The sequence below is a fragment of the Heptranchias perlo genome, chromosome 29, assembly GCF_035084215.1.
Source record: "Heptranchias perlo isolate sHepPer1 chromosome 29, sHepPer1.hap1, whole genome shotgun sequence".
In the NCBI taxonomy this organism is placed as follows: Eukaryota; Metazoa; Chordata; class Chondrichthyes; order Hexanchiformes; family Hexanchidae; genus Heptranchias; species Heptranchias perlo.
This window is the reverse complement of record NC_090353.1, coordinates 32,194,289-32,220,165: the sequence shown is the minus strand read 5'-3', so window position 1 is coordinate 32,220,165 and position 25,877 is coordinate 32,194,289. Positions and strand designations below refer to the sequence as shown.

Below are 25,877 nucleotides of genomic sequence, written 5' to 3'. Positions count from 1 at the left end.
AACTACCAAGGGAGCTAGATACATTTTTTTTTTTTAAAATGAATATTTCTATAGTTAGTGAGGACCAAGGCTGATTTATTATAGAATGGAACCACTGAATTTTGGAGAAAATAGGGGATAACTGCACCTTTTTATGGGCCGAGGGAAGGAGAAAGTAGAGAAGAAAGCACCAAGGTTGCCAAAAGCCGGCCAAAATCAGGCTGGATAATAACAAGGAGCAGTAAGAGGTGATAAACTACAAGTCAGTGATCTTTTTTGGTGAGATCACACTTTTAATCTAAGAGCTTCGCTAAAAGTCTGTACGAATAATAATGGCTAACTTTAGCCTCATTTATAGCCTGACCCTGTCATTAATCCATCATTACAGCTGCTACTTCAACAAAGTGACACTCAGGAGTACTTATTGTCGTCTGCCATCAGTTGCTGCCTGCAGTGCTTTAACAGTTGCACAGCAAGTGGGTCTTTTAAACAGTGGCAAGACAGGAGTCTTGTCAGGACCATGTAGTGCGATATAACTTGCAATTGTCCCCCCCCTCTCCCCCTCCCCATGGTTGATGAGTGCAGTAAACAGTAGGCACAGGAGATCAGGAGTAAACTTTGTTTTAATAGAGTTTTTCAACACAGGAAGCGGCATTCAGCCCAGCACAAACTCTCGAGAGGACCGATCACTTAGTCCTATTCCCCGGCCCTTTGGACGTTCCAGGTCCTAACAACCTTCTGCATAAAAAAAAAATTCTCCTAACCTCTCCCTTTGTTCACAAGTCCTGAACTGTTTGTTTTATGCTGCTCCCCATCTCTGAAACCATCCTCCAACGCTACAACCCCACAGAACGCCACATTCCTTACCCCTCTTGTGCTTCCACTCCTCCCTTCTCCCCAGCATTGGTAGCTATGCCTTCCTAAACCCCTTTGCCTCTGCCTCTCTCTTTAAAACCTACCTCTTTAATCAAGCTTTTGGTCACCCTTCCTAATATCTCTTTTTTTTTTGCTCAGCGTCTATTTTTTCCTTACGCCTCTGTGAAGCGCCTTGGAGTGTTTTTCTACATTGAAGTCGCTATATAAATGCAACTTATTGTTGTAATGTGCAAAAGGGGAGTGAGTAGGTGACACCAGCTTGAGTTTTAAAAGCCTGTAGATTGTAGGAGGAAGGGGAACTAAGGCGGGTTAGGAGGTCTAAGCTGCTAAGGAGGGGCTTTTCCTCGCTAAAGACGCAAAGTCCAATTGTTGTAAAGTAAACACAGCCTCAGGTCAATCCGAGCTTAATTGTTTGTTGAGGGATCTATGCAGTGTCGGGTGATTGGTTACATGATTCGAACTATTGGAAACGTGACTCGAATTATTTGCTCACATGGAGATAGATGCCGGCAGTCTGGTTGGGCCGAATGGCCTGTTTTCGTGTTGTAATGTCTGCCCATTTCTGTGTAGAAGGTTTTGCACCTCCTCAGAAACATACAACAGCTACAGATTAATCTCGGACTTCTTTGCCTTTTTGCTGGTAGGAACTGCGAACCATCTTGTCTCTTATTGCAGGAAACCAGCCCCGGGCGCTCACAGCTATAGCTGTCCACCATGGATAATAGATTTCTCGGGCTCTCGTAGCTCCTCCCTTGATAATGGCCAGTGCAGCTTCAGAGGCTGGGTAAGGGGTCCCTGTTACAACATTCCTGGTTCAAAATGGACATGTAGAAGAAAATAAATCAATGCAAAATGAAGATATCAAAATAATTTTGCAAGCAAACATTTAGTAATATTAAGGCAATCTGCACTAGGCTCTCTTGCTGGATTGTTCATCTATGTAAAATTGTTATTTAAATGATTTTCATGTTGTAACCAAATCTCTCTAGTTGCTTCACTCACACTATTACCTTAGCTCAGCTGGTAACACTCTCGCCTCTGAGATAAACAGATTATCTCGCCATTATCACGTTGCTGTTTGTGGGAGCTTGCTGTGCGTAAATTGGCTGCCCCGTTTCCCTTCATTGCAACACTGACTACACTTCAAAAGTGCTTCACTGGCTGTCCTGAGGTCGTGAAAGGCGCTATATAAATGCAAGTTCTTTCAAGTTCTTTGTTGCGTCAGAAGGTGCTGAGGGGGATGCTGTGTTGTCAGAGATGATGCTCTTCAGAGTAGATGTTAATATGAGGTCTTACCAGCCAGGGGTTAAAGATCCCACCGTGCCATTGAAGAAGAGCAGGGGGTTGTCTCAGTCAGTAACTTGTTGCAGTTTGTGGGATCTTGCTGATGCAGAATGGCTGCTGTGTTTGTCTACATAACGGCAGTCACTGCACTTCAAAAATAATTCATTGTGTAAAGTACCTTGAGAAATTGATGTGAATGGATGCTATGTTGTAGTTCCATTTTGGTGATTTTTTTTGTCATCTTGCTCACCTAAATTAGCATCTAGTCTCATCAACGGGCTGACCGTTTGAAACCACACACACAAAACCAATTTTGCTGACAAGACGTTTTTGGAAAGAAAAATAATGAGTCCGTTTAATTAATAGGCTTGTGTCTGTCATGGGTGCACAGTGCGTGTGAACGTGTATGTGACACTTCACTGACTGACTCAGGTGATTAACCACGTTCATTTGTTCGAATATAGACAGAGAGAAATGCTGCCAAGCGCAAACCAGAAACCCAAACAAATCGCTCCAATTTTTTTACAAAACCTTTGAATACCCAGACCGGGTCTATATATTTTACAGAAGTGAAGGCTCAGCGGTGATTTAATTGAGGTCTATAAAATAATGACTGGATTGTTTTCACATTTGACAAATTATTTCAATTAGAAAGCCTGGGAAGGACCAGGGTCACGTTTGTAAGTTACGTAAGGGTAGAACTAGGTTAGTTAGCCAGTCAGGCGGGCACTTCTTTTCCCAGAGATTAGTAAACCCTATGAAAGAAAGCAGTCTCGTGCGGTGATCTGCCGATTAGCTGTATACCTTCAAAAGAGAGAGCTCACCCGGTTCCTGGCTGGGGCAGAGATCACGTCATACAAAAAGGTAGGTGCCAAGTAACAGAAGTCAAGGTCAATGTGGCCTCCTGGACTAGTTTCGATTGTCTAAGGGGGTCGAAGAGAAATTTTTCAGATTTCTCCCCCCTCCACAATTGAGCTTTGTTTTTTTTTAAATCTGGTTTTTCACCTCTCCCAGGAGATTCCATGGCTCCAGGTGGGTAGGGAGTGTCTGTATTGTGATGCATGAGTGCACCACAACTGTACAGGACGGGCTAGATGGATCAGCTGGTCTTCTCCTGTCCGACACTTTCACACGTTCGGTATGTACAAATCCATTGTGGAAGTAAAAGGGAAAGAAAAAAAAAATCCTTTATAATCATGCAAATAATATAAGAAAAAAGATTCTGGGGAGGGAGGAGGTTAAAACGAACAAATAAATAAAATTACTCGTATCTTAAGCAAATACCACAAATTCATTGTGCGAGCAGGACAAAAAAAAAAGTATCATGTAAATAACTGAGAACAAGAAGTTTCGGGAAGAGAAGAATAAACAAATTTACTTGCAAGTTTCATGCGGTGGTAGGTAAATAGTTGTACAAATATTAGGGTCAAATCTGCAAGGTAAAGTCTTCGGTGCGAAACTTTGTTGAAGGGGAGCGTGGGTTGCGGAAACTGCCCTACAATGTTGAATAGCCCATCTGTGAACTTCACCCCCGACAGCGAGACTCCACCTGGGAGCTCTACCTTGCCCAATTTACCCTATTGTATCTGCGCGGCCAGTCTCCATTGGTATTAGTAACATCATATCACAGTATCGTAGTGGGTACAGCACAGAAGGAGACCATTCAGCCCATCGTGCCTGTGCTGGCTCTTTGAAAGAGCTATCCAATCGGTCCCATTCCCCTGCTCTTCCCCCCCATAGCCCTGTAAATTTTTTCCCTTCGAGTATTTATCCAATTCCCTTTTGAAAGTTATTATTGAATCTGCTTCCACCGCCCTTTCAGGCAGTGCATTCCAGATCATAACAACTCGCTGCATAAAAAAAATAATTCCTCAGGTCGCCTCTGGCTCTTTTGCCGATCACCTTAAAACTGCTCCCTCTGGTTACTGACCCTTCTAAAACTGGAAACAGTTTCTCCTTATGTTCTCCTCTGTCAAAACCATTCATGCTTTTGAACGACTTTATCAAATCTTCCCTTAACCTTCTCTGTTCTAAAGGAGAACAACCCCAGCTTCTCCAGTCTCTCCACATAACCCGAAGTCCCTCATCCCTGGCGCGATTCTAGTAAATCTCTCTGCACCCTCTCTAAGGCCTTGACATCCTTCCTAAAGTGTGGTGCCCAGAATTGGACACAATACTCCAGCTGAGGCCTAACCAGTGATTTATAAAGATTTAGCATAACTTCCCTTCTTTTGTACTCTATGCCTCTATTAATAAAACCCAGGATCCCGCATGCTTTTTTAAACAGCAATGCCAACTTGACGTGCCACCTTCAAAAATTTGTGTATTTGCACCTCAAGGTCTCCCTGTTCCTGCACCCCCTTTAAAATAGTACCATTTAGTTTATATTGCCTCTCCTCATTCTTCCTACCAAAATGCATCACTTCACACTTCTCTGTTGAATTTCATTTTAAACACGTGTAATATTTTTACTTCATGCCATTCACGTAGAAGGTAAGTGGTTTTACAGAAAATACTTGGTCCTGGACAAGGTCGCGCTCGCCTGAGGGGGTCGGGGAGGAATTTTCCAGAATATATTTCCCTTATTGGCCCTGGGTTTTCTTCGCCTTTTCCAGGAGGGAGGGAGGAGGTGTCTCGTCATGATGTTCCAGCCATCATGAGTGTGGGACAGATTTGATGGACCAGCTGGTCTGTCATTTTCGTACGTTCATATGTACGAACACTACTAAACTCCCCGTCCGTCAGCTCAGCAACAAAGATAGGGCCAATCGGTCTCCAGGGGTCTAGCATTCACCAAATATTGGACCATTACTCCTAGGCTACTCGCACTAGGTCTAGCAGGCTAATCAAGGCAAGTTCCTGGGGTGCGGTACTTGGAGCCAGTCGTGAGAGCTGGGTGAGTTGTCAGGACCAACTGCTCGTAAAACCACCTATCTGGGTGCGGTTGTTTAACATGCGGAAGTGCTGCCTTTAGTGACCACCCCCGTATAACATATTGCTTCAGTAAAGTTGATGTATTGCAGCGGTAGGAAAGCCATCAACATATTGAGGCTGCTACAGGACTGTGGTAAACATTGAAACTGAACTCCAGGTCCTAGACTTATCCGTGGGCAATGCCACGGGGGATCTAATAGTGCAGGAAAGGCTTTGGGGTTTAACCCAATAATTCCCACTCCTAAAAGGTAAAGTTCAAAATTAGGCTTAAACGGACTAAAACCCAGAAACGGCAATGTCAGCGTTTTGTGGTTCGACACCGCATTCCGTACCGAATTGAGCATCCTTGGTTTGTGTACCTGTTCACATCCAACAAAACCTACTTGGATTTTCTCCATGGCTGATTCAGTGTCAATCAGTCCGAGGATGCACAGCGTGATTGATACGTTCCTCTCCTGCATTGCCAGCTCACGGCGCAGAGAGCTGAAGAACCCATCCAAAGCAAACTTTGAAGCTGCGTACGAGGCCAAATAAGGGGTAGCAATTTTGCCTGTTGGAAAAATAAAATGGTAAGTTTGTTACAGGTTCCGATTTTCAGTCTCCCTCTCCTAATTTTTTAATGGGGTTATGGTTCTGGCTACCCTCTGCCCTTCAGCCAAGTGGGCCGTTCTTTATGGGTGAACCTAGATGGTGTATTGGCTAGTTATTTGGCCATGGCATGGGGTGGGTTAGGGGTGAGGGCATGGTCCTTGCCAAATATCCACTCACATGCAGCAACCACTAACAGCGATCAAGAGTGGGAACCCTGCTCAATTGTCTCCGCACCCCACATGAGGTTAATTGCAGTCCTTCACCTTTGCTGTGATCAGCTAACTCATCACAGACTGGGGGTGAAACCCAAGACGTTCCTGACCTCATTCAGCTCCACGCCAGGAACCGCAGGCCAGTTATGAGCCAGAGCCTTCAGGTGAAGCTGGAACCAGCCCGGAGGAAATAGCAGCGCAGGCAGCAAATTGAACAGAATTCCAGCCAAAATCTTACCACAAACGGAGGAGACAACAACAATTGATCCGTTGCTTTTGATTAAAGTGGAAAGTGCTGCTGATGTCGGCTGGACATCACTCAAGAAGTTCACCTGAAATGTTTAAGAAGGAATAATACTGTCAAAAAAAAAATTCATGCAACAGAAAACACAAATTCCAGTGCAGTCAGGTATGAGTCTGCAAAAAACTTGTGACATTAACTAATTGATAGTGATTAGGTGGCACAGAGCTCTTCAGAAAATTAATATTCACCTTATTTTTATTCGGAATTCCAGGTGAAGGGCCAAGACCCATAGTGCAGGAGAATGATAATGTTCTCAGCTGGATCACACAAGCGATGCAAAGTTGTTGGGTCACTATCCGGAGTGACTTCAATCATTGCTTTCTCTGTACCAGCCAAGCAATGTATGGCCAATTTACCTTCAAAATACCCCAAATGGCATAAGGGAATCTTTGTCTATCACAGTGGTACCGTTAATACAAGCCAGAAGACACTTAAGGCCCACCTTCTTTTTACCAAAAGGTCCTTGGAAAACTTGCTGCACCGTGTATCTCCAAGTCTCCATTCATAACCTACCCAACCACAGGATGCTGCCAGGGTCGGACTGCAGCGCATTCCATCTCCCTTTCTGTCTGTTCAGTGACAGAAGGCAAGGGAATACTGTTAGAAGGTTGGGCTGCCTCAGAATCCAAAGGCTGTATGAAAGCTACGGGACCAGGTCCCATCAAGGTGCAGGATCTCGCAGCTGTCTTGAAATCACCACTCAAGCAAGGCACTACTTGGGATTGTGGCCCTTGAGAAAAAGGTTAGTGAGGAGCTATCTGGCCTATTCAGATGCTGAATCTTTGCGCTACTCAGGGGTATTTCTTTCGCACAGTATTTAATTTTTTGCATTTCAGCCAAAACACACTTACAGAAATGTTAAAAAAAATTAATTTCAACTGAACCAAAAGCTTACTCGCATCAACCGGTTTGCTCAGCATTTCGATTCCACATCTGGAAAGGATCTGATCCAATGTGATTCAAAACTAAATAGTTCAAAGAACCTGGGAGAAACGTTGAACGTGTAAAGCAACATGGCCCATTCTACTATGATCATTGCTCCACTGAACTATTTTCCTCCCAAGCTCCAAATACAGTTAAATCGCTTCCTCCATCCTGCGTCCTCCCTGTGCTGAATTCGAATCTCATCGCACTGTAACTCACGCTGATAAGAAATTCTACCCTCAAGTAATAACTGTAGCTCTGGGTGTGGTTTTACAGTTTGCACTTTACTGAAAATCCTAGTCACAATACTAGTCTTTTATTTTAAAATACCTCATATCAAGAAATGTTTCACCGGCTGTGTAAGGAATTTAGAGACACAGACTCATAGAATCTTACAGCTCAGAATAGAATCATAGAATCATAGAAGTTACAACATGGAAACAGGCCCTTCGGCCCAACATGTCCATGTCGCCCAGTTTATACCACTAAGCTAGTCCCAATTGCCTGCACTTGGCCCATATCCCTCTATACCCATCTTACCCATGGCCTCAGAAGGAGGCCATTTGGCCCATCGTGTCTGTGTTAGCTCTTTGAAAGTACCATCCAATTAGTCCCACACCCTGCTCTTTCCCCATAGCCCTGCAATTTTTTTTCCCTTTTAGGTATTTATCCAATTTCTTTTTTTAGTTACTATTGAATCTGCTTCCACCACCCTTTCAGGCAGTGAATTCCAGATCACAATAACTCGCTGTGTAAAAATAAATTCTCATCTCCCTCACTCTCTTATTTAAGAGTAAAGCATTTACCCAGCTTTTCCAGGGCATACTGCACAACCTCCTCTGCATGCTTTGGATCTGCCATGTCCACAAGAACTGAATAGACTTTCTTTGCGCCCAATTCTAAACACTTTTCCTCAACCTCTTAAAATAAAAACACAAAATGGTTAAAATTTAGATCAGCGAAGAATTGGTAAGTGTATGGTCAAGAATGGAACTGAGCCATGAAAGTCCTGGCTCTGGTTCCCAGACTGTGCAGGTCCCAGCCACAAGAGCAGTTGGAGGACCACCACTGACCTCAGCGCTAGGGAAGGGGATGGGGAAAAATCAGCAATAGTTCCTGCTCCTAATCATGCCCAGTGACTAGTGCTGCAAAGTATGAGTGTGTGGATTTCTGGTGAAGACAGGATCAAGCTTAATTGTGATGCCCTACATGGTTCAGTTATCCTTGCTCACTGTCTAGGATTACACATGAAGATTGCATAAAATACCAGGGGGTCAACCAGTTTGCATAGAACTTCCAGAATAAGTCAGGGTCTTCACAAGAGACGGGTAGAAAATTGGAGAAGAAAAAAGACAAACAGTCCAGGATAGCATTCAATCTATTTTTTAACCCTGTTAACATTAAATGTTTTAAATTATGCTGACTTAAGACAAAGACACGCTAATTCATGCTAATTCCAATCCACCTTCGATCTTGAGAGTTTCCGATCTATATTAAAAATGTTAGGAAGTGTGCACTGACCTATCTATAAAACCTTACTTCCCGTTGGAAACTTTTTGTGCCAACTTTATCCATTACAAACTCCTATAATTGTGCCTCCAACCACTCTGAAAACTACACTTGATCTTAACTCCCCAAAAGATTTTCTACTTAATTATAAACAATTTCAAATTAAAGTATCTATTGTATATTAATAATGCTCTCAGGTTGTTACAGGTTAGGGTTACATCATTCCATCTCAAGATACATTGAAACTGAAGACTCTCTCAATGGGAAAACCCATTTTAAAAATGTTAACATTTACTTGCAGTACCTGTTATGCCTGCAGGTGGCACTTTGATTGGCCTTTACAATGCTAAAATTCCCGTCACGTAACGTTAGCTGGAGCACCACTTCCTGGTATAGTACTTTGGCCCCGAGAGTCAAGCATGCACTTCCACCATAGAGATAGTCGTCATGATGTGGAGATGCCGGTGATGGACTGGGGTTGACAATTGTAAACAATTTTACAACACCAAGTTATAGTCCAGCAATTTTATTTTAAATTCACAAGCTTTCGGAGGCTTCCTCCTTCGTCAGGTGAACGATGTGAAAATGAAATCCTCGAAATGAAATCGCATTTATAATTCACAGAACAATGCTTGGTGATTACAGACAGTTTTTTCAACTGCCCGTTGCCAAGGCAATCAGTGTGCAGACAGACAGGTGTTACCTGCCAGGTCTCACAGAATATCTCACAGAAATTTGTATATTCTGTGAGACCTGGCAGGTAACACCTGTCTGTCTGCACACTGATTGCCTTGGCAACGGGCAGTTGAAAAAACTGTCTGTAATCACCAAGCATTGTTCTGTGAATTATAAATGCGATTTCATTTCGAGGATTTCATTTTCACATCGTTCACCTGACGAAGGAGGAAGCCTCCGAAAGCTTGTGAATTTAAAATAAAATTGCTGGACTATAACTTGGTGTTGTAAAATTGTTTACAATTGTCAACCCCAGTCCATCACCGGCATCTCCACATCACAACTTCAACTGGACACAGAATCCCATCCTGGGCGGGGATCTACCGAAGAGAAAAAGGCAGCTATCCGCTCCCTGGCATTCTGCCGAACTCTGGCTGAACAGCTGATCGTTTGTGCCAGAGATGTGGTGGCGAGAAGTGATCATGGATTTTTTGTTTTTCTATGCTGCATACCGTCACCTCAGAAATCCCCTCCTTTCAAGGCTCAAAAGCCCGAGTTTCTTCTGCCTTTACTCGTAACTCAGTCTTCTGACGCAACTTGTCCAGTAACAGAAAGCAAGGCAATGTTATCAGGAGGCTGTTATCAGAAGCAGGGGGGCTATCTCAGCATTCCAGAGAAAGGGATCCATTCCAACAATAGGACCTGTAGTTTTAATGCAACTACCAGTCCAACGTTCCCCTCCCACTGCCGGTCCCTCCTCCAAGCTGTGGGCAATTTCACTTGGCAACTTGCCCATCTGCCCATTGTGTGGGAGATTATAGGCGTAGAATCGTTTTCCAGCACTTTGTGCTGCTGTGAGGATGTTCCTTTGAGTAACACTGCTCAAGACTGTGATCCTTGAAAAAAGTAAACGAATAGCATCTATCTAACGGCTTAGCCAGTTTAGACTTGTTACTATTTCCTGGGTGTAAGAATATGTCTTTTAATCTCATTGCTGTTTGTGGGACCTTGCTGTGCGCAAACTGGTTGCCATGTTTCCCCACATTATAAGAGTGACTACACTTCAAAATACTTCACTGGCTGTGGAGTGCTTTGAGACATCCCGAGGTCATGAAACACACTATGTAAATACAAGTTCTTTATTTTTTTTTCTTACTTGTTTCAGACGAGCTTCATTTCGTGCAGTTATTACACCGAACCTGACATAGTGATATGCCATCTGCTCACCTATTCCTTTACTAGCACCAGTCAGCAGTACAGGGGCACCAGACAGTAACTGTTCAACTGATAATTTTATTTATTTTTAACGTCATGATATGTGCAGGGTTATTTTTTTTTTAAAAAGACTTTAGTTGAGGAAATGACACCGTTACGTGTTCTGCACTCACCGTTTTGGATTACGGTACAGGAAGCTTTTACAAGGTTAGGAACAATCAGCATTTGATAATTGAGCCAAAAGCAGCGTTCTAATTAAAGAGATAGATAGTGAAGGTAACCAGGGTTGCTTTGAACTATAGCTCCAAATGCCCCTTGCCCACTGTGTGCACAGACAATGGAAGATTCCCTGTGTATGAAGTCCACTCACAAGTGAGTGTTTTCTTCCCTCCAGCCCATTTTCCCCCCTCTGGTCATTTATTTCATTGCTGTTTGTGGGATCTTGCTGTGCGCCAATTGGCTGCCACGTTTCCTACATTACAACAGTGACTATGCTTCAAAAGTATTTAATTGGCTGTAAAGCGCTTTGGTACATCCCGAGGTCATGAAAGGCGCTATATAAATGCAAGTACTTTCTTTCTTTAATGGAGAAGCTGATTGGAGAGATGGCAGGGACCTGTATTCACTGGTATGGTTGAAGGACACCAGTAAGATCTGCAGAAGAGAACAACTGTGAGAATGTGATTTTTTTTTTAAATATAAATTTTATGTCATGTGGTCAGTGCTGAAGAATCCAGAATCAAAGAAAAGCTTGTGGTTGACAGATTCACGGAACTGAACAGCAATTAAACGTAACAGGAAAGGAATGCGGGATAAGATTAATAAACATCAGGAGACATTTCGTTAGCTCAACGGAAAAGGAGCTCCTTAGCGGGGCATTCAGGTTGTTGACTGGGACATTGGAGGAGGATGGTGTGGTTGACCACACCAAAGACTGCAGACACGTTGAGGAGGGATAATGAACCACCCTCGGGCACGATAAGTCACAGTCACAAGGAAGGTTATTTGTGACTTTGGGTAGGACCATTTTGGTGCTGTGGCAGAGACGGAAACAAGATCCAAGAGATTCAAATTGGGAGTTCCGCGAAAGGTGGGCATGGATTTGAGAGGTGATGACACATTCAAGGACTTTGGAGGGGAACGAAAGCTTGGCGGCAGTTTGCAAGGACAGCGAGGTTTTTGATTTAGGAGGGGGTGATGGTGGCGGCTTTGAAAGGGGGGGGGAAAAGAGTATCTGAGGAGAGGGAACCGTTTAGAAACATCGAAAAATTTACAGCACAGAAGGCGGCCATTCGGCTCATCATGTCTGTACCAGTCGAAAAAGAGCTACCCAGCCTAATCCCACTTTCCAGCACTTGGTCCGTAGCCTTGAAGGTTATAGAACTTCAAGTGCATATCCAAGTACTTTTTAAAATGTGTTGAGAGTTTCTGCCACTACCACCCTTTTGAGGCAGTGAGTTCCAGACTCCTACCACCCTCTGGGTGAAAATTTTTGCTCAGCTCCCCTCTAATCCTTCTACCAGTTACTTTAAATCTATGCCCCCTGGTTATTGACCTCTCTGCTAAGGGAAATAGATCCTTCCTGTCCACTCTAACTAAGCCCCTCATAATTTTACAGTGTCAGCTAACATGGGGGAAGGGAAGGTGGATGTTCAGCAGTTTAGTGGGAATGGGGTCAAGGAAGCAGAAGTTGGGTCTCACAGACAAAATGAACTTGGAGGAGGGCAAACAGGGCAATGGGAGAGAAGCTAGACAGGGATGCAGAAAAGACAAACAACAAATGAGATGAAATGACCAGTTAATTGGTTAAGGGACAAATGTTGGCTGGACAACAACAACTTACATTTATATAGTGCCTTTAACATAGTAAAACATCCCAAGGTGCTTCACAGGAGCAATTATCAAACAAAAATTGACACAAAGCCACATAAGGAGATATTAGGACAGGTGGCCAAAAGCTTAGTCAATGAGGTAGGTTTTAAAAGGAGCAACTTAAAGGAAGAGAGAGGTTTAGGGAGGGAATTCTAGAGCTTAGGGCCTAGGCAGCTGAAGACACAGCTGCCAACAGTGGGTTGAAGGAAATCGGCCAGAATTGGAGGAGCGCAGAGATCTCAGAGGGTTGTAGAGCTGGAGGAGGTTACAGAGATTGGGAGGGGTGAGGCCATAGAGGGGTTTGAATTCAAGGATAAGAATTACCCTGGACCCCAGAGTAAACTCTCTGCTCTACTTTAAAAAGTACCTTGAGATCTTTCATGTCCACTTGAACAAGCAGAGCCTCTGTTTAACATCTCACTCAAAAGATGTTTGTGAATGTAAACCTATACGTATAAAAGCTTCATACACTGCAAATGTACATTCTTGAGAACCCAATTAAAAAGTTGAAATAAAAAAAAATCTCCCAACTGAGCCAAACTGACACTCAAAACTTTGACACAGAAACATCGAGAAACTTTTTGGCAGAAAGCAACCTGAGAGAAGTGAGTCCCATTACTGGCTTCAAAATATTTTTCCTTAAGAGGGAAAGGTCTCAAATTCCAGGATAAGTTGTGCAAAGAATTAAAAGAAAGCTTTACCAGAATCAAAAGTATCTCTCCAGAGCACTGCCAAAAAAACCCAGCAGAAACTGCTAAAATAAAAATGAAAGACTTTGCAAACCCTGCCATTTGGACACCTACAAATCGTACACAAAAAGCAAGCATGACAAGCAACAATAGGCTGCAGATGGTAACCACCTATTTCCATATGGGAATTGCAGCTGTCCAATATTATAGCTGTGGGTCGAACCCTCTAGTGCACAGGAATACAGGCAAGGAGGGGATGTGAGGGGGTTAATTGAACACCAGTCACACAATATTCTGACCTACAATGTGTAATTTGATCCAAACAGTGGTAGTCAAACTGGAAGCAGGTGCAAGGCTCTATTTGACAATGCAGAGATAGTTCCCCATGTTTAGTGACACCACAGGGACCATCCCTCAGACTTTCAATGATACACAGTCCAGGATAGGGTTAATATAGGCATTGGCGCATGCGCACATGACCATTGCACCAAATTGTTGCCAGTACTAAAAATGGCGGCTTTCATAACAAAGTTAAAGGACGACAAATTCGACCTCTGTGGTGTCATTGAGTTCAAGACAGTACCGTTATCGGTGTTTAATTTGTCGTGGTCATCACCGCCCGAAACTAAACAGATCCTCGGCGAGTTGCCTTTAGTTCTTAAAAAAAAATTTAAGCAAAAAAAAAGGCGACCGACCTCGACGCTTTTGAGTGACGTCAGCGCGGCAGGGTGAAAGGTCGCGCCGACTCGCTGGAAGTTTCTCCGCTCCGCCCGGCGGCCGACGCTGCAGCAGTGCCGCTCGGTTCCTTCGCCTTGCTCATGGCTGCCAGGCTGTTCGCGGTCGCTAAGTAAGTGGGTGAAGCGGGCGAAGCGGGCGGGCGGGCGAGCAAAGCGGGTGTTGGTTCCCCAGGGCGGGCCGGGGCCGGGGCCGGGGCTTGGGAACTGCCCTTGAGCACCGGCCCCGGGTCATTGGTAAACTGGGCCTCGGTAACAAGGCCTCGGGCTGTCCCTTGCATAGCAACAGCCTCCAGAGCCATTCCTCTCTGTGTTAAACTTCGTGCTGATCGGTGGTTTTCTGGTTACTTCCCCCACTTGATGCCAACCCCTAAATGGCCAAATTTATTGAATTCCATTTCACAACTTGCCTTGGGTGGGATTGGAACTCACAGCTGCTGGTTTGCTAATGACTCGGGGGAGGGGGGACGGGGGGAGGGGGGAGGAGGGGAGGAGGGGGGACGGGGGGAGGGGGGAGGAGGGGGGACGGGGGGAGGAGGGGGGGAGGGGGGAGGAGGGGGGAGGGGGGACGGGGGAGAGAGGGAGGAGGAGGAGGGGGGAGTGGAGTAGGGGGGGAGTGGAGAGGGGAGGGGGTAGCACTCTCTCCTCTCGAGTCAGAAAGTTGTGGGTACGAGTCCCACTCCAGAGACCTCAGCGCACAACCCAGGCTGACGCCCCCTGTGCAGGACCGGGGGAGTGCTGCACTGTCGGAGGCGCCGTTAAACCGAGGCCCCGTCTGCCCCCTCAGGTGGACGTAAAAGATCCCATGGCACTATTTCGAAGAGGAGCAGGGGAGTTCGCCCCGGTGTCCCGGCCAATCCCTCAACCAACGTCACTAAAACATGGTCGTTATTACATTTGTGGGATCTGCTGTGTGCAAATTGGCTGCCATGTTTCCAACATTAAAACAATGATGCCTCAAAAAGCATTTAATTACTCTAAACTCCAGCTAATCCAAAACTCTGCTTGCTGCTGTATCCTGCCCCACTTGAATCTTGTGCACCTGTCCTCACTAACCTTCATTAGCTTCACCCACTAAGTGTCTAATTTAGATTGTTTTTATCCATGTCCTTAAATATGTCTCGGCCTTGTCCCTTTCTATCTTCTTGCAGGTTTACCACCCCTCTGGGACTTTCTGCACCTCTGACTCTGGCTTTTTGTATCTCTTCTTTCTCCTGCCCCATCCTTGTTGGGCATGCCTCCAGCTGTGTAAGTGCCACTCTGACATTCCCACCCACACGTTTCCCTCCAAGTCACGCACCATCCCGACTTGGAAATATATCGCCGTTCCTTCATCGTCGCTGGGTCAAAATCCTGGAACTCCCTTCCTAACAGCACTGTGGGAGAACCCTCACCACACGGACTGCAGTGGTTCAAGAAGGCGGCTCACCACCACCTTCTCAAGGGCAATTAGGGATGGGCAATAAATGCCGGCCTTGCTAGCGACGCCCACATCCCATGAACGAATAAAAAAAAAACTGCACTGCCTCTCCACCTCCCTCTTCTGCTAACAACTTATTTGACCAAGTTTTTGGTCACTTCTAACCTCTCTCTCTCTCTGAATCAGCATCCATTTTCCTCACACCTCTGTGAAGCACCTTATGATGCTTTTTCTATGTTAAAGGCCCTATATAAATGCAAGTTGTTGTAGATTACATTGAGGTTGTTGCTGGGTAACACCTGTGTGTTGGGAGCTAGGGGTGCAAGCATCACTCTGAGGCCACTGAAGAAGTGGCTGGTGTCAGGAGTGGGATTTAGGATCAAACAGCACAACGGGTCACAATCCCTTTTAGAGACAAGAAGTGAACACTGCAAATGTTGGAAAGCTGAAATAAAAACAGAAATGCTGGAAATACACAGCAACTGAGAAAGACAGGTTAACATTTCGGATAGAGACCTGAATCTGATGAAGGGTTAAAAAGGCCTCTGGACTTGTACTGAGTCAAAAGACTGGGTTTGAATCTCACTCTGTAACTTGAGCTCATGATCTGGGCAGTCCATTCTGTGCAGTGCCAAGGGAGTTCTGTGTTGTCAGAGGTGCTGTCCCTCAAATGAGGCATTAAACCATGACCTGTTCAGCCTGTAAAAGATCCCACTAATAGTACTCAGATAAGAGCAGGAAGTTCTCCCAGTGGCCTGGCCATCCAAAACCACAATAAAAAATCCAACATTAGCTGGTTATTTACTCCTCTGTGGGGCTTTATATGCCACATCTACCTATATTGATAGGAATTGCACTTCAAAAGTAATTCACTGATTGTGAAGTGCTTTGAGATGTCCTGAGACTGTGATAAGATGCTGTGTAATTGTAGGTTTGTTCTTTCTAACCCTCTCCTGTGTCCTCACTCTTTTGTTTTCCCTTTAACCCTTCTGCTTCCTGGGCTGCAGTTTCTCCAGAGTGAATCCCTCATTTTGCTCTCTGGATGGTGGAGAGAGGAGAGGTTCATAGCCAGAGTGGAAGTTGGGAAAATTATTGTAAAATGAATTGTAGTTGGGAAAACTTTGTGTAAACAGAGGACATTTGAGAATATCAATGGCTCGATTGTCTAATCCCTTTTTTACTTGGACCAAGGGCACAACATTATTCTGAGTGTTGGCTGCTTTTATTTGTTAAAGGCTTTCCACAATATTGCAATAAAGCACTGCAGTGGCTGGTTATGTAATATGGGAAGTTACATTAAAATAATTTATTAATGACTGAAAATCATGGAGATATTAAGTGTCACAATTAACTATCCTGGATTGGTGACCTCGAGCTAGGACATTTTCTCAGTTAGCCCTGTGATTGTGTCCTTTGGTAAGTTGCAAGATGACGGTCAGGATGTGTATTTAGTGGGTGTGGTGGTAGAAATGGCAGTCAATATATTTAGATTGGTACCTGTCCTGGCTAGCAGTGGTGTGCAGAGTTACCAAGAATATTTCTTCTCCCCACAATCTTCACCTGGATTTGTAGACCTACTTGCTGCAATTTTTATCTCCTAATGAGCATTTTTATTTTTTAAGTGATCACATTACAGTATTTTAGCTGCAAGAAGAATTTGTTACCAGTTCCTCAAGTTTTCTAGTTTTTTTTTAAAAGTACATCTAAACAAACCTCAGATATAAATCCTCACGTCCCGATGACTCCGATAAAGTTTCAGTCGTTGAGCCATATTCACTGGGAAGGCCCCAGGTTTGACTGCCACCCTGTGGTCAGTAGGCTAACTTCAGCCAGGGTAAGGTTGCTACAGTTGGCCTGAGTTTCCACTTGTGATCTTTCTGCAGTGGCTTCTAATGGAAGTGCTTGTTTGGGTTCTGGATAAGCACTGCATCTGGATAGATGTCCCCCACAGTTTCTAGCCAGTCACTGTACTAGCCACGAACTAAAGGGCAACTACTCCAATGTAGCCTTGCAGTGGTGTTGGAATCAGTTTGAGATGATGAATTAGTAATGTCACACAAGAAGCATATTGGCACATTAAGGCATATTACCTCGTGCAATTTCCTTTACAGTTAATAGCTTTATGTCAAAACTTACTTCTTTGCTCTTGCTCATTATTGAAGCTCTTAAATTAACAAACTTTTCAAGAACATTACTATTACTCGTTTAAAAATGTTCTCAGTGCATGGTAATACACTTTGATATTTTGTATCATTGCTTAGAAACTTTAGATCAAATGATAGTCTCAAAATTCAGTGTATTTTCTGCTCTTCCTCTTCTATCTGATTTGATAGTGTGGTTGGAGTGCTGCTATGAAATGGTGCTACAAAGCAACATTCTGAGCGTGTTAATGCACAGCACAAAGTGTATTCATTTTAGAAGAAGATATGTGTGGGTGACACCTGTGAGTTTTGCACTTGAATTGCTTTAACATTTAACATTGAGGTGCTTGTTTAGTCTATGCACGACCTGCCCTACATTCACACTGCTAAATCCGGTTCTCAACCTAGCAGCAGAATCGTACACCCAGTTTGCGTGGCTCTGTAATTCTGACTCTGTCAGGGATAAGAGCTGGACTTAGCAGTGTAAACACAGGGAGTTACTGCAGAAATGCTAATCTCCTGAGATCTGATCAAATGTAAAAGTACATTGGTGACAAGATCGTGGAACGGACAGGTGTGATATCAGAGGCAGATGCAATCCAGCTGTTTAGAGACCAGAATACATGGAGTGCATTTATCAGCATCCAGAGCAGAGATAGATAGGTTGCTTGTATTAGTGCTTAATCATGTTTGCAGCCTTGCCTCCCATTAATAAGAAGTGCAATGCTGTGAATTGTGTTCCAGTGTCAGCCTTGGCTCGGTAACACTCTCTCCTCTGAGTCACAAAGTTGATAGCTGAAGTCCCACTCCAGAGACTTGAGCATATAATCTAGGCTGATACTTCAGTGCAGTACTGAGAGAGTGCTGCACTGTTGGAGGTGCCGTCTTTCAGATGAGACAATAAACCGAGGTCCCTTCTTCCCTCGTAGGTCCTATGACGCTATTTCAAATAAGAGCAGGGACTTCTGGCCAATATTTACCCCTCAACCAACATCACTAAAACAGATTATCTAGTCATTTATCTCATTGTTGTTTGTGGGACCTTCCTGTGCGCAAATTGTCTGCTGCGTTTGCCTACATTACAACAGTTACTACACTTCAAAGGTACTTCATTGGCTGTAAAGCACTTTGGGACGTCCTACGGTCATGCAAAGCGCTATATAAATGCAAGTTCGTTCTTGTTTTGATAAGCCTCATGCAGATCAGACCTCTCGATATGATTGGTGTTTGGAAATTCGGTTGATTAGTTGCTACAACTTTCGGAATGTTTTGACAGATTCAGTCTCCTGAGGAGCAAGAAAAAGTTCTGAAATGAATTGGCCTTCATTGTGCGTGACCATATAAGCTGGTGTACAAGTCGCTGTGTTTTTTCAGCAAAAACTCTTGCATTGCATCAGTGTCACCACAGAAATTCCTGTAAAGTAGGAGAAAGGAAAAAAAACTTGCATTTATATGGTACCTTATCGAGTCGCTCAGAAACATCACAAAGGACTTCATGTAGAATGAATTACTTTGTGCGCCCACCGTTGTGGATAACTGTGGCCGCCGTTTTGTGCACAGCAAGGTAACACAAGCAAAACTGAGATGGATGACTGGTTAATCTGTTTTTGGACGCGCTGGTTGGGGCAGGAATGTTGATCGGGAGGACTCTACTCTTCAAATGGGCTTTTTGATGTCTACCCGAAGCAGAACAGGCATGCCTCTGGAACTTGAATTAAAGAAAGTCCACTATAAAAGTAGCTGAAGAGCATCGCACCAGAATTATATTGGTTTTTCTGTGTTTTGTTCATGTGGCTTATTATACCTGTACATTCTGCCTATGACAGCACTCCATATACACGTTCTACTCTTGCATTTTATGGTAATCTGACTGTTCTTGAATTTTTCTTGATGAAATGAGACTGACTTTTTTTCCTAATGGTTTTGTTTTCAAGGTTCTTTACAAGGGTTGGGATAGTTGGAGGCACTGTGTACATCGTTTATGACCATGGCTTATTGGGAAATGGAGCACAAAGTTGTGAGATATTGAACAAGGTAGCAGCTGTTGTACCAGCTGCTGTGGACGAGTGGTCGAAGTATTTTGGAGTGGAGGTACAGTACATTACTGGAGCAAATGTCTTTCTTTTTCATTGCCTGCCTTCTCCCTTCCTCTCTTGAAGGCGCTGACCCCTGCTGGGGTAAGGTTCCATTGCCATCAGCAGCCCTCTAGTCCTCTCTCAAGGGAGTCATTCTTCTCGTGTGAGCTCAGAATGCATGTGGAAGGATGTTTCTTTGGAGGGCATTTCAGCCCTTAGAGTGGGAAGCTGAAAGTGTCCTCGCCTGATTTCCACCCATGTACACTTTCCAACAAGCGTCATTGGATAGTGTTTGGGGGTGGGGGGGAAGTCCTGGCTGACTTTGATTTCCCTCTGCCATCCTTCCTATTTCAGGGGGAGGGGTGGGGGGGGGGTGCCTGAGGACAGCTGTTGTTTCTCGACAGCTGCCTTGGCTGAGATCAGCTAATTCTGCACAGACTGGGGATTGATTTTGGGACCTTCCAGTGTGCATGGCTGTGCTGCACTGGTGGTTGGGGGGGGGGGGCTTTCTTTCTCACTAACCCATTGGTAAAGCAGCAAATAACTCTTATTTGTGTATGTGTAAAATCACAAATTCAGCCTGTGTTTCCTGAGCACTGATCTTTACTGGAGAATGAGTTACACGGAACAGATTCACACTTAAGCCACAGTTAAGTTGAGCCCTTAGTTCTGTGATAAGGAAGGAAACATGCTGTCCTTACCCAGTCTAGCCTATATGTGACTCCAGTCCTACATCAATGTGGTTGACTCTTAACTGCCCTCTGAAGTGGCCTAGCAAGCCACTCCGTTGTATTACTACCTTCTTGAGGGCGACTAGGGATGGGAAATAAATGGCGGCCTTGCCAGTGACACCCCCTTCCTGAGAATGAGATTTTTTAAAAACATTCTTATACAACGCTGAACAGCTAATATATACTGGAATATGAGCCTAGGTGTTGGCTTCTGGATAGATATATTTAGCAGCGATCCATGAACTGATGAGGGAATGTGTGAGTGAGATGGGGCTAAATATGGGCACTCTAAAGTACTGGGTACTTAGTATGAAAGGATTTTCTGAAAAAACAGCTGTAGACTGAACAGTGGTGTCTAATAGTTTTTGTTCTGTTCAAAGCTACCAGATGTTCCCAAGCTGGATGTGCCATTAACTGAATACTGGAATTCAGGTAAACGAGTGAAATGTCCATAAATAAACTTCAGTAAAAAGCACTGATTCGTGCAGCTGCACTGGTGCCAGCCATTATTTAGCACCTCATTGAACCGACTATTCATATGTGAACCTGGACTTGAGTGACAGAAGGCAATTGGACTGTGGCGAGGCGATGGGCCTATAAACAGAGCCCTGATCCTGCACACAATCACTGGAGCTGTTGGATGTCGAACAGTAGTGGGAATCTTGGCTCTTTATCCCCCCTCTTGGTTGCCAACACTATGCAACTTGTGAAAGGGGGTAATTGGTCTCCACCTGTTACTTTCTAATGGCGCAGCTAAGAACAGGAACTTGGCATTTTGTGCATCAAAGGCATGCACTCACGATTTGCCACTTGACATTACATTGCACTGAGAGCAAATGTACTGCAGTATAGAGCAGCATCCAATTTTAATCTTGCTTTTGAAGCTGCAGCATTAGGCAAATGATGGCACAAAACTGATGGCTGTTAGTAATGCAGTTTTTAAACAGTGATTGTGCAACACTGCTTGAAAATATTTTCAAGTAACTTTATTTTTATGGTTTGCTGTTTGTACATAAAACCATTGGAAGCCAGTTTCCTGACTAACCAGCTGGGTGGAGTTGAGCCACACGTACACAGAAAGTCCAAGCTTTGATCCTCGGCCTATGTTGAGTTAGTTGATCTCAGCCAGGTGGGAGAGTGACCATTGGCCTCAACAACTCTGGATATGAAGGGGAGAATTTCCCATTTCTGTCTGCCCTTCGGTGACTCCTGGAAAGCATACAGGAGAACAGGACTGCACTTGGGTATGAAGCTCTCCCCAATTGAATAGCCAGCTGACAAAGTAAGGCTCACACGTGAAGAGTAGATACTTTGGTGAGGTACTGCAGAGCTTCCAGTGTCTATATAAACTTCACTTCAGCAAAATTGAGTGTCAAAAGAGGAATAAAAAAATTGTATGGAAATGTGTGCGGAAATTTTTCACTTGAACTCACAGCCAATGGATGACATAATAGATCAATTAAAATAGACTGCTACGTAAACTGTGACAGAACCTTACTGCAAAATGAAGTGGCTATTGAGGTGAAGACTGTGACATCGTTTAACACAGAATTGGATAATTGGTTGAAAAGGAAGAGTATAACAGGATACAGGGAGAGGGCAGGGATGTGAGATTAGAGTAGATAACTCCAGTGGAAGAGCTAGCACAGGCACAGTGGGCTGAATAGCCCCTAGTTCTGTACATTCCATGATTTTGAGAGACTGGAGAGCAAGTCATACAGTTTCAAATAATGATTCAGGGAATAGAATTCATACACATTCCCCAAATTCTGCCATATGGCTTTAATGAGTCATTAGGCCTCTGCGATGAGGTTAAAGACCTTGTGGGGGGAGGGGAGGGGGGCAGGGGAAGAGAGTGTTCTGAAGATTTGCATCAAACTTGGATAACTTGTAAAAAGAAAAAAAAAACTACAAATATATAAATATGAAATAAAGGCACAGCAGGTCTGTCAAAATCTGCAGAGGAAGGACAGGTTAACATTTTGGCTAGGGACACTTTGTTGGAACTGCTGGCACTCTCACCCTAGACTAGCACATGAAGAATGGTCACTTGGATTAGGTATTGGAGTAGTACTGGCACCATGGAACTCTATGTTAGCGAAAACCAATACCATACGGAAACACTGTGGATATGTGTATAATGCTGTTCTTGTCTATTAGTCAGGATAGTATCATAGTGTTATATCATAGTTGGTACAGCTCAGGCAGAGACCATTCGGCCCATTGTGCCCTAGCTGGCATTTTGAAAAAGCTATCCAATTAGCCCCACACCCCTGCTCTTTCCCCATAGCCCTGTAAATTTTTTCCCTTCAAGTATTTATCCAATTCCGTTTTGAAAGTTACTATTGAATCTGCTTCCACCGCCCTTTCAGGCAGTGCTTTCCAGATTATTGCAACGCGCTGCGTTTTTAAAAAAAAATGTTTCCTCATGTCACCTTTGGCTCTTTTGCCGATCAACTTAAATCTGTGTCCTCTGGTTACCGACCCTTCTGCCAATGGAAACCGTTTCTCCTTATTTACCCTGTCGAAACCCTTCATGATTTTGAACACCTCATATCAAATCTCCCCTTAACCTTCTCTGTTTGAAGGAGAACAACCCCAGATTCTCCAGTCCCTCATCCCTGACAGCATTCTAGTAAATCTCTTCTAAGGCCTTGACATCCTTCCTAAAGTGAGGTGCCCAGAATTGAACACAATACTCCAGCTGAGGCCTATCTTCATAAAGCTTCGGATCCCGTATGCTTTTTTAACAGCCTTCTCAACCTATCCTGCCACCTTCAGAGATTTGTGTATGTGCACCCCAGGTGTCTCTGTTCCTGCACCCACTTAAAAATTGTACCATTTAGCTTATATTGCCTCTCCTCATTCTTTCTACCAAAATACATCACTTTACACTTCTCTGCATTAAATTTCATCTGCCATGTGTCTGCCCATTTCACCAGTCTGTCTATGTCCTCCTGAAGTCTGTTACGATGCTTCACATTGTTTACTACATTTCCGAGTTTCATGTCATCTGCAGACTTTGAAATTATACTCTCTATACCCAAGTCCAGGTCCTTAATATATGGCAAAAAGAGCAGTGGTCCTAATACTGACCCCTGAGGAACACCATTGTATACTTCCCTCCAGTCTGAAAAACAACTGTTCACCACTACTTTCTGTTTTCTGTCCCCTAGCCACTTTTGTATCCACGCTGCCACTGTTCCTTTAATCCCATGGACTTTAATTTTGCTAACAAATCTATTATGTGGTACTTTATCAAATGCTTTTTGAAAGTCCATATACACATCAACCGCACTACCCTCATCAACCCCCTCAGTTACTTCAAAGAACTCAATCAAGTTAATCAAAAATGATTTTCCTTTAACAAATCCGTGCTGACTTTCATTTATTAGACCATACTTTTCCAAGTGCCAATGAATTCGGTCCCGGATTATTGTCTTTAAAAGTTTCCTCACCATTGACATTATGCTGATTGGCCAGTAATTGCCAATTTATCCCTCTTTTTTTGAACAGGGTGTAACATTTGCAATCCTCCAGTCCTCCTGCACCATCCCCATAGCTAAAGAGGATTGGAAGATTGTGGCCAGAGCCTCTGCAATTTCCACCCTCAGTAACCTAGGATGCATCCCATCTGGACTGGGTGACTATTTTTACTTTGAGTTCTGCCAATCTTTTAAATACCACCTCTTTATTTTTATCCTCTCCAATATCGCTACTACCTCCTCCTTTATTGCTACAATGGCAGCATCCTCTTCTCTAGTGAAAACCGACGTGAAGTATTCATTTAGTGCCTCAGCTATGCCCTCTGCCTCCGCTAGAAAATCTCCTTTTTTGTCTCTAATTGGTCCCACCCTTCCTTTGATAAGTTTTTACTATTTATTTCTTTATAAAATACTTTTGGGTTCCCTTTTATGTTGGCTGCTAAACTATTCTCATACTTTCTCTTTGCCCCTCATTCCTTTTTTTGGCTCTCCTCTGTACTTTCTGTATTCAGCTTAGTTCTCTACTGAACCTTACATTCGTCATAAACCTTTTTTGTTTCATTTTAATCTCTATATCTTTAGTCATTCAGGGGACTGTAGTTTTGGATGCCCGTGCATGTTTATAAATATTGAGCAGAAGTGAGTAGACTGAGCAATTCACTGAGAATATTCCAAAAAGACTGAACCAGCTTTTAAATTGTTTCACAGGAATTGAAACAACCATATCTGCCTTGTCGTGTGCACCTACAAAATGCAACGAATACACTCAGAAGGGCTGGCAGTATGTCAAGGGCCTGACTACTGGAGCAGAGTGAAAACCTCCATCATTATCATAAGACTTTATGTTCAAGACCACAGACTGTAACAAAATGTAAATACTATATGATGGTACTGGTTTATAAAGTGCATTTGATCATCCATGTGTCCGATTTTGGTTTTCTGTTGCACCTCACGCAATCGGGGCAGGAATTGAGTTGATGTTTTAATACTCGGGGAAGCTAGTGAAAGTTATCATTATATGTTTATTTATAAACCAAGGTCTATGTGATTTCTGCAGTCCACTTACAGGCTGATGATTTTTTTAATAGTGTCCCAATCTATATAGAAGAATCATGGTTCCTGACTCCCAAATATTGAGGACGAACCTCCCAACTGTACTACTAGAGAGTGTGGAATGGAGCAGTGCAGCTGAGAGGTATGCCTGTAATATCAGGTGTCTGGAGCCAGCACACATGATCCAGGAGCCTCCATGGATCAATCGGAAGGCTTGGACGGGATAAAGTTGTGTTTTACCAAACATAGAAGAATGGACTTTCAATTCAGTGGGCGTGACTGGAGTATCTACAATCGCGGCTCCTGCCAGTTCCAATATATCCATAAAGGTGGTATATTAATACATCGAAATGTGTGTGATGGCTTAGTGGGTCAATGGGACAACCCTGATGGTGTCAACCATACAGAATAGGAAGGACCCAGTATGTGTTCGGTTAGCTGATCTCAGAAGGGGCTCTGCAGTTGGCCTCCGTGCCCCTGGAATTGTAGTGCTGAGGGGGTGGGATCAGTTAGAGTTGCTGATTGTTATCCAGTGACCCCTGCTGAGAAGTGTTTGTGTGAATATGGGCTGAGACCTCCCTTTGCCCCAGTGGTTGAATAACCTGCCGACACACTCCCATTGGGGCTCACGGTAATAACCACATGGGTAGCCTGTAGAACTGCGTTGCAGGGGGGGATTTCATTGGAAACTGTCTGCAATGGTAAGTGTGGTGCCTTGTTCAGTTTTTATTTTTAAGCATTAAAAAACCCCCAGAAAATTGGAAGCAAATAAAGAGTCCAAAAAGGCAGAGTAAATTTGGTGGAAATCAGATTTTATTTTGAACATCACTAAACCTCAAGAAAACAAGCAAGAGTTGAACAAGATGCAGTTAAGCCAAATGATGACCAATTACTTAAACGGGTCTGACATCACTTTTCTGGGTGGCAGTTCGAAAAGTAACATAAATTTGCATAATCACAATATTGTCAAGCTATTTCAGCAGCAAAATACATTGACAGTATTTGTGAGTGGACTGTTTCTCAAAATATTGACGGCAAACATTAACATTTAAAGTAGCACATCACCATCGTGAAGCGCGAATATTTTTAAAGCCTTGACTGAAATAGCTGATGCTAAAATTAAATTTTTCAGTACGTGCTACGACTATTGCAATCACTGCATGCAGTGTGTCCA

The 25,877-nt window shown here is 43.7% G+C and overlaps 2 protein-coding genes across 3 annotated transcripts; one reads left to right on the top strand and one right to left on the bottom strand.

The window, feature by feature from the left end:
• Positions 1–584: 584 nt before the first annotated feature.
• Positions 585–13,166, bottom strand: hsd11b1la (hydroxysteroid (11-beta) dehydrogenase 1-like a). Its single transcript, XM_067968631.1, is given in 9 exon segments — positions 585–1,650; positions 5,441–5,623; positions 6,115–6,208; positions 6,653–6,662; positions 7,082–7,163; positions 7,911–8,022; positions 10,445–10,572; positions 13,077–13,113; positions 13,116–13,166. Coding segments are annotated over 9 exon segments (882 nt in total). The 3' UTR covers positions 585–1,465.
• Positions 13,167–13,793: 627 nt separating this feature from the next.
• micos13 (mitochondrial contact site and cristae organizing system subunit 13) lies at positions 13,794–24,568 on the top strand. 2 transcript variants are annotated; one of them, XM_067968425.1, is made up of 4 exons: positions 13,794–13,911; positions 19,294–19,450; positions 20,546–20,597; positions 24,359–24,568. In XM_067968425.1, the coding sequence occupies exons 1-4, from the start codon at positions 13,883–13,885 to the stop codon at positions 24,463–24,465; spliced, it is 345 nt and encodes a 114-aa protein (XP_067824526.1). In that variant the 5' UTR covers positions 13,794–13,882; the 3' UTR covers positions 24,466–24,568. The 2 variants fall into 2 exon arrangements, with proteins under 2 accessions (XP_067824526.1, XP_067824527.1); XM_067968426.1 differs by lacking the exon at positions 13,794–13,911 and adding an exon at positions 14,982–15,046.
• The last annotated feature ends 1,309 nt before the right edge of the window (positions 24,569–25,877 follow it).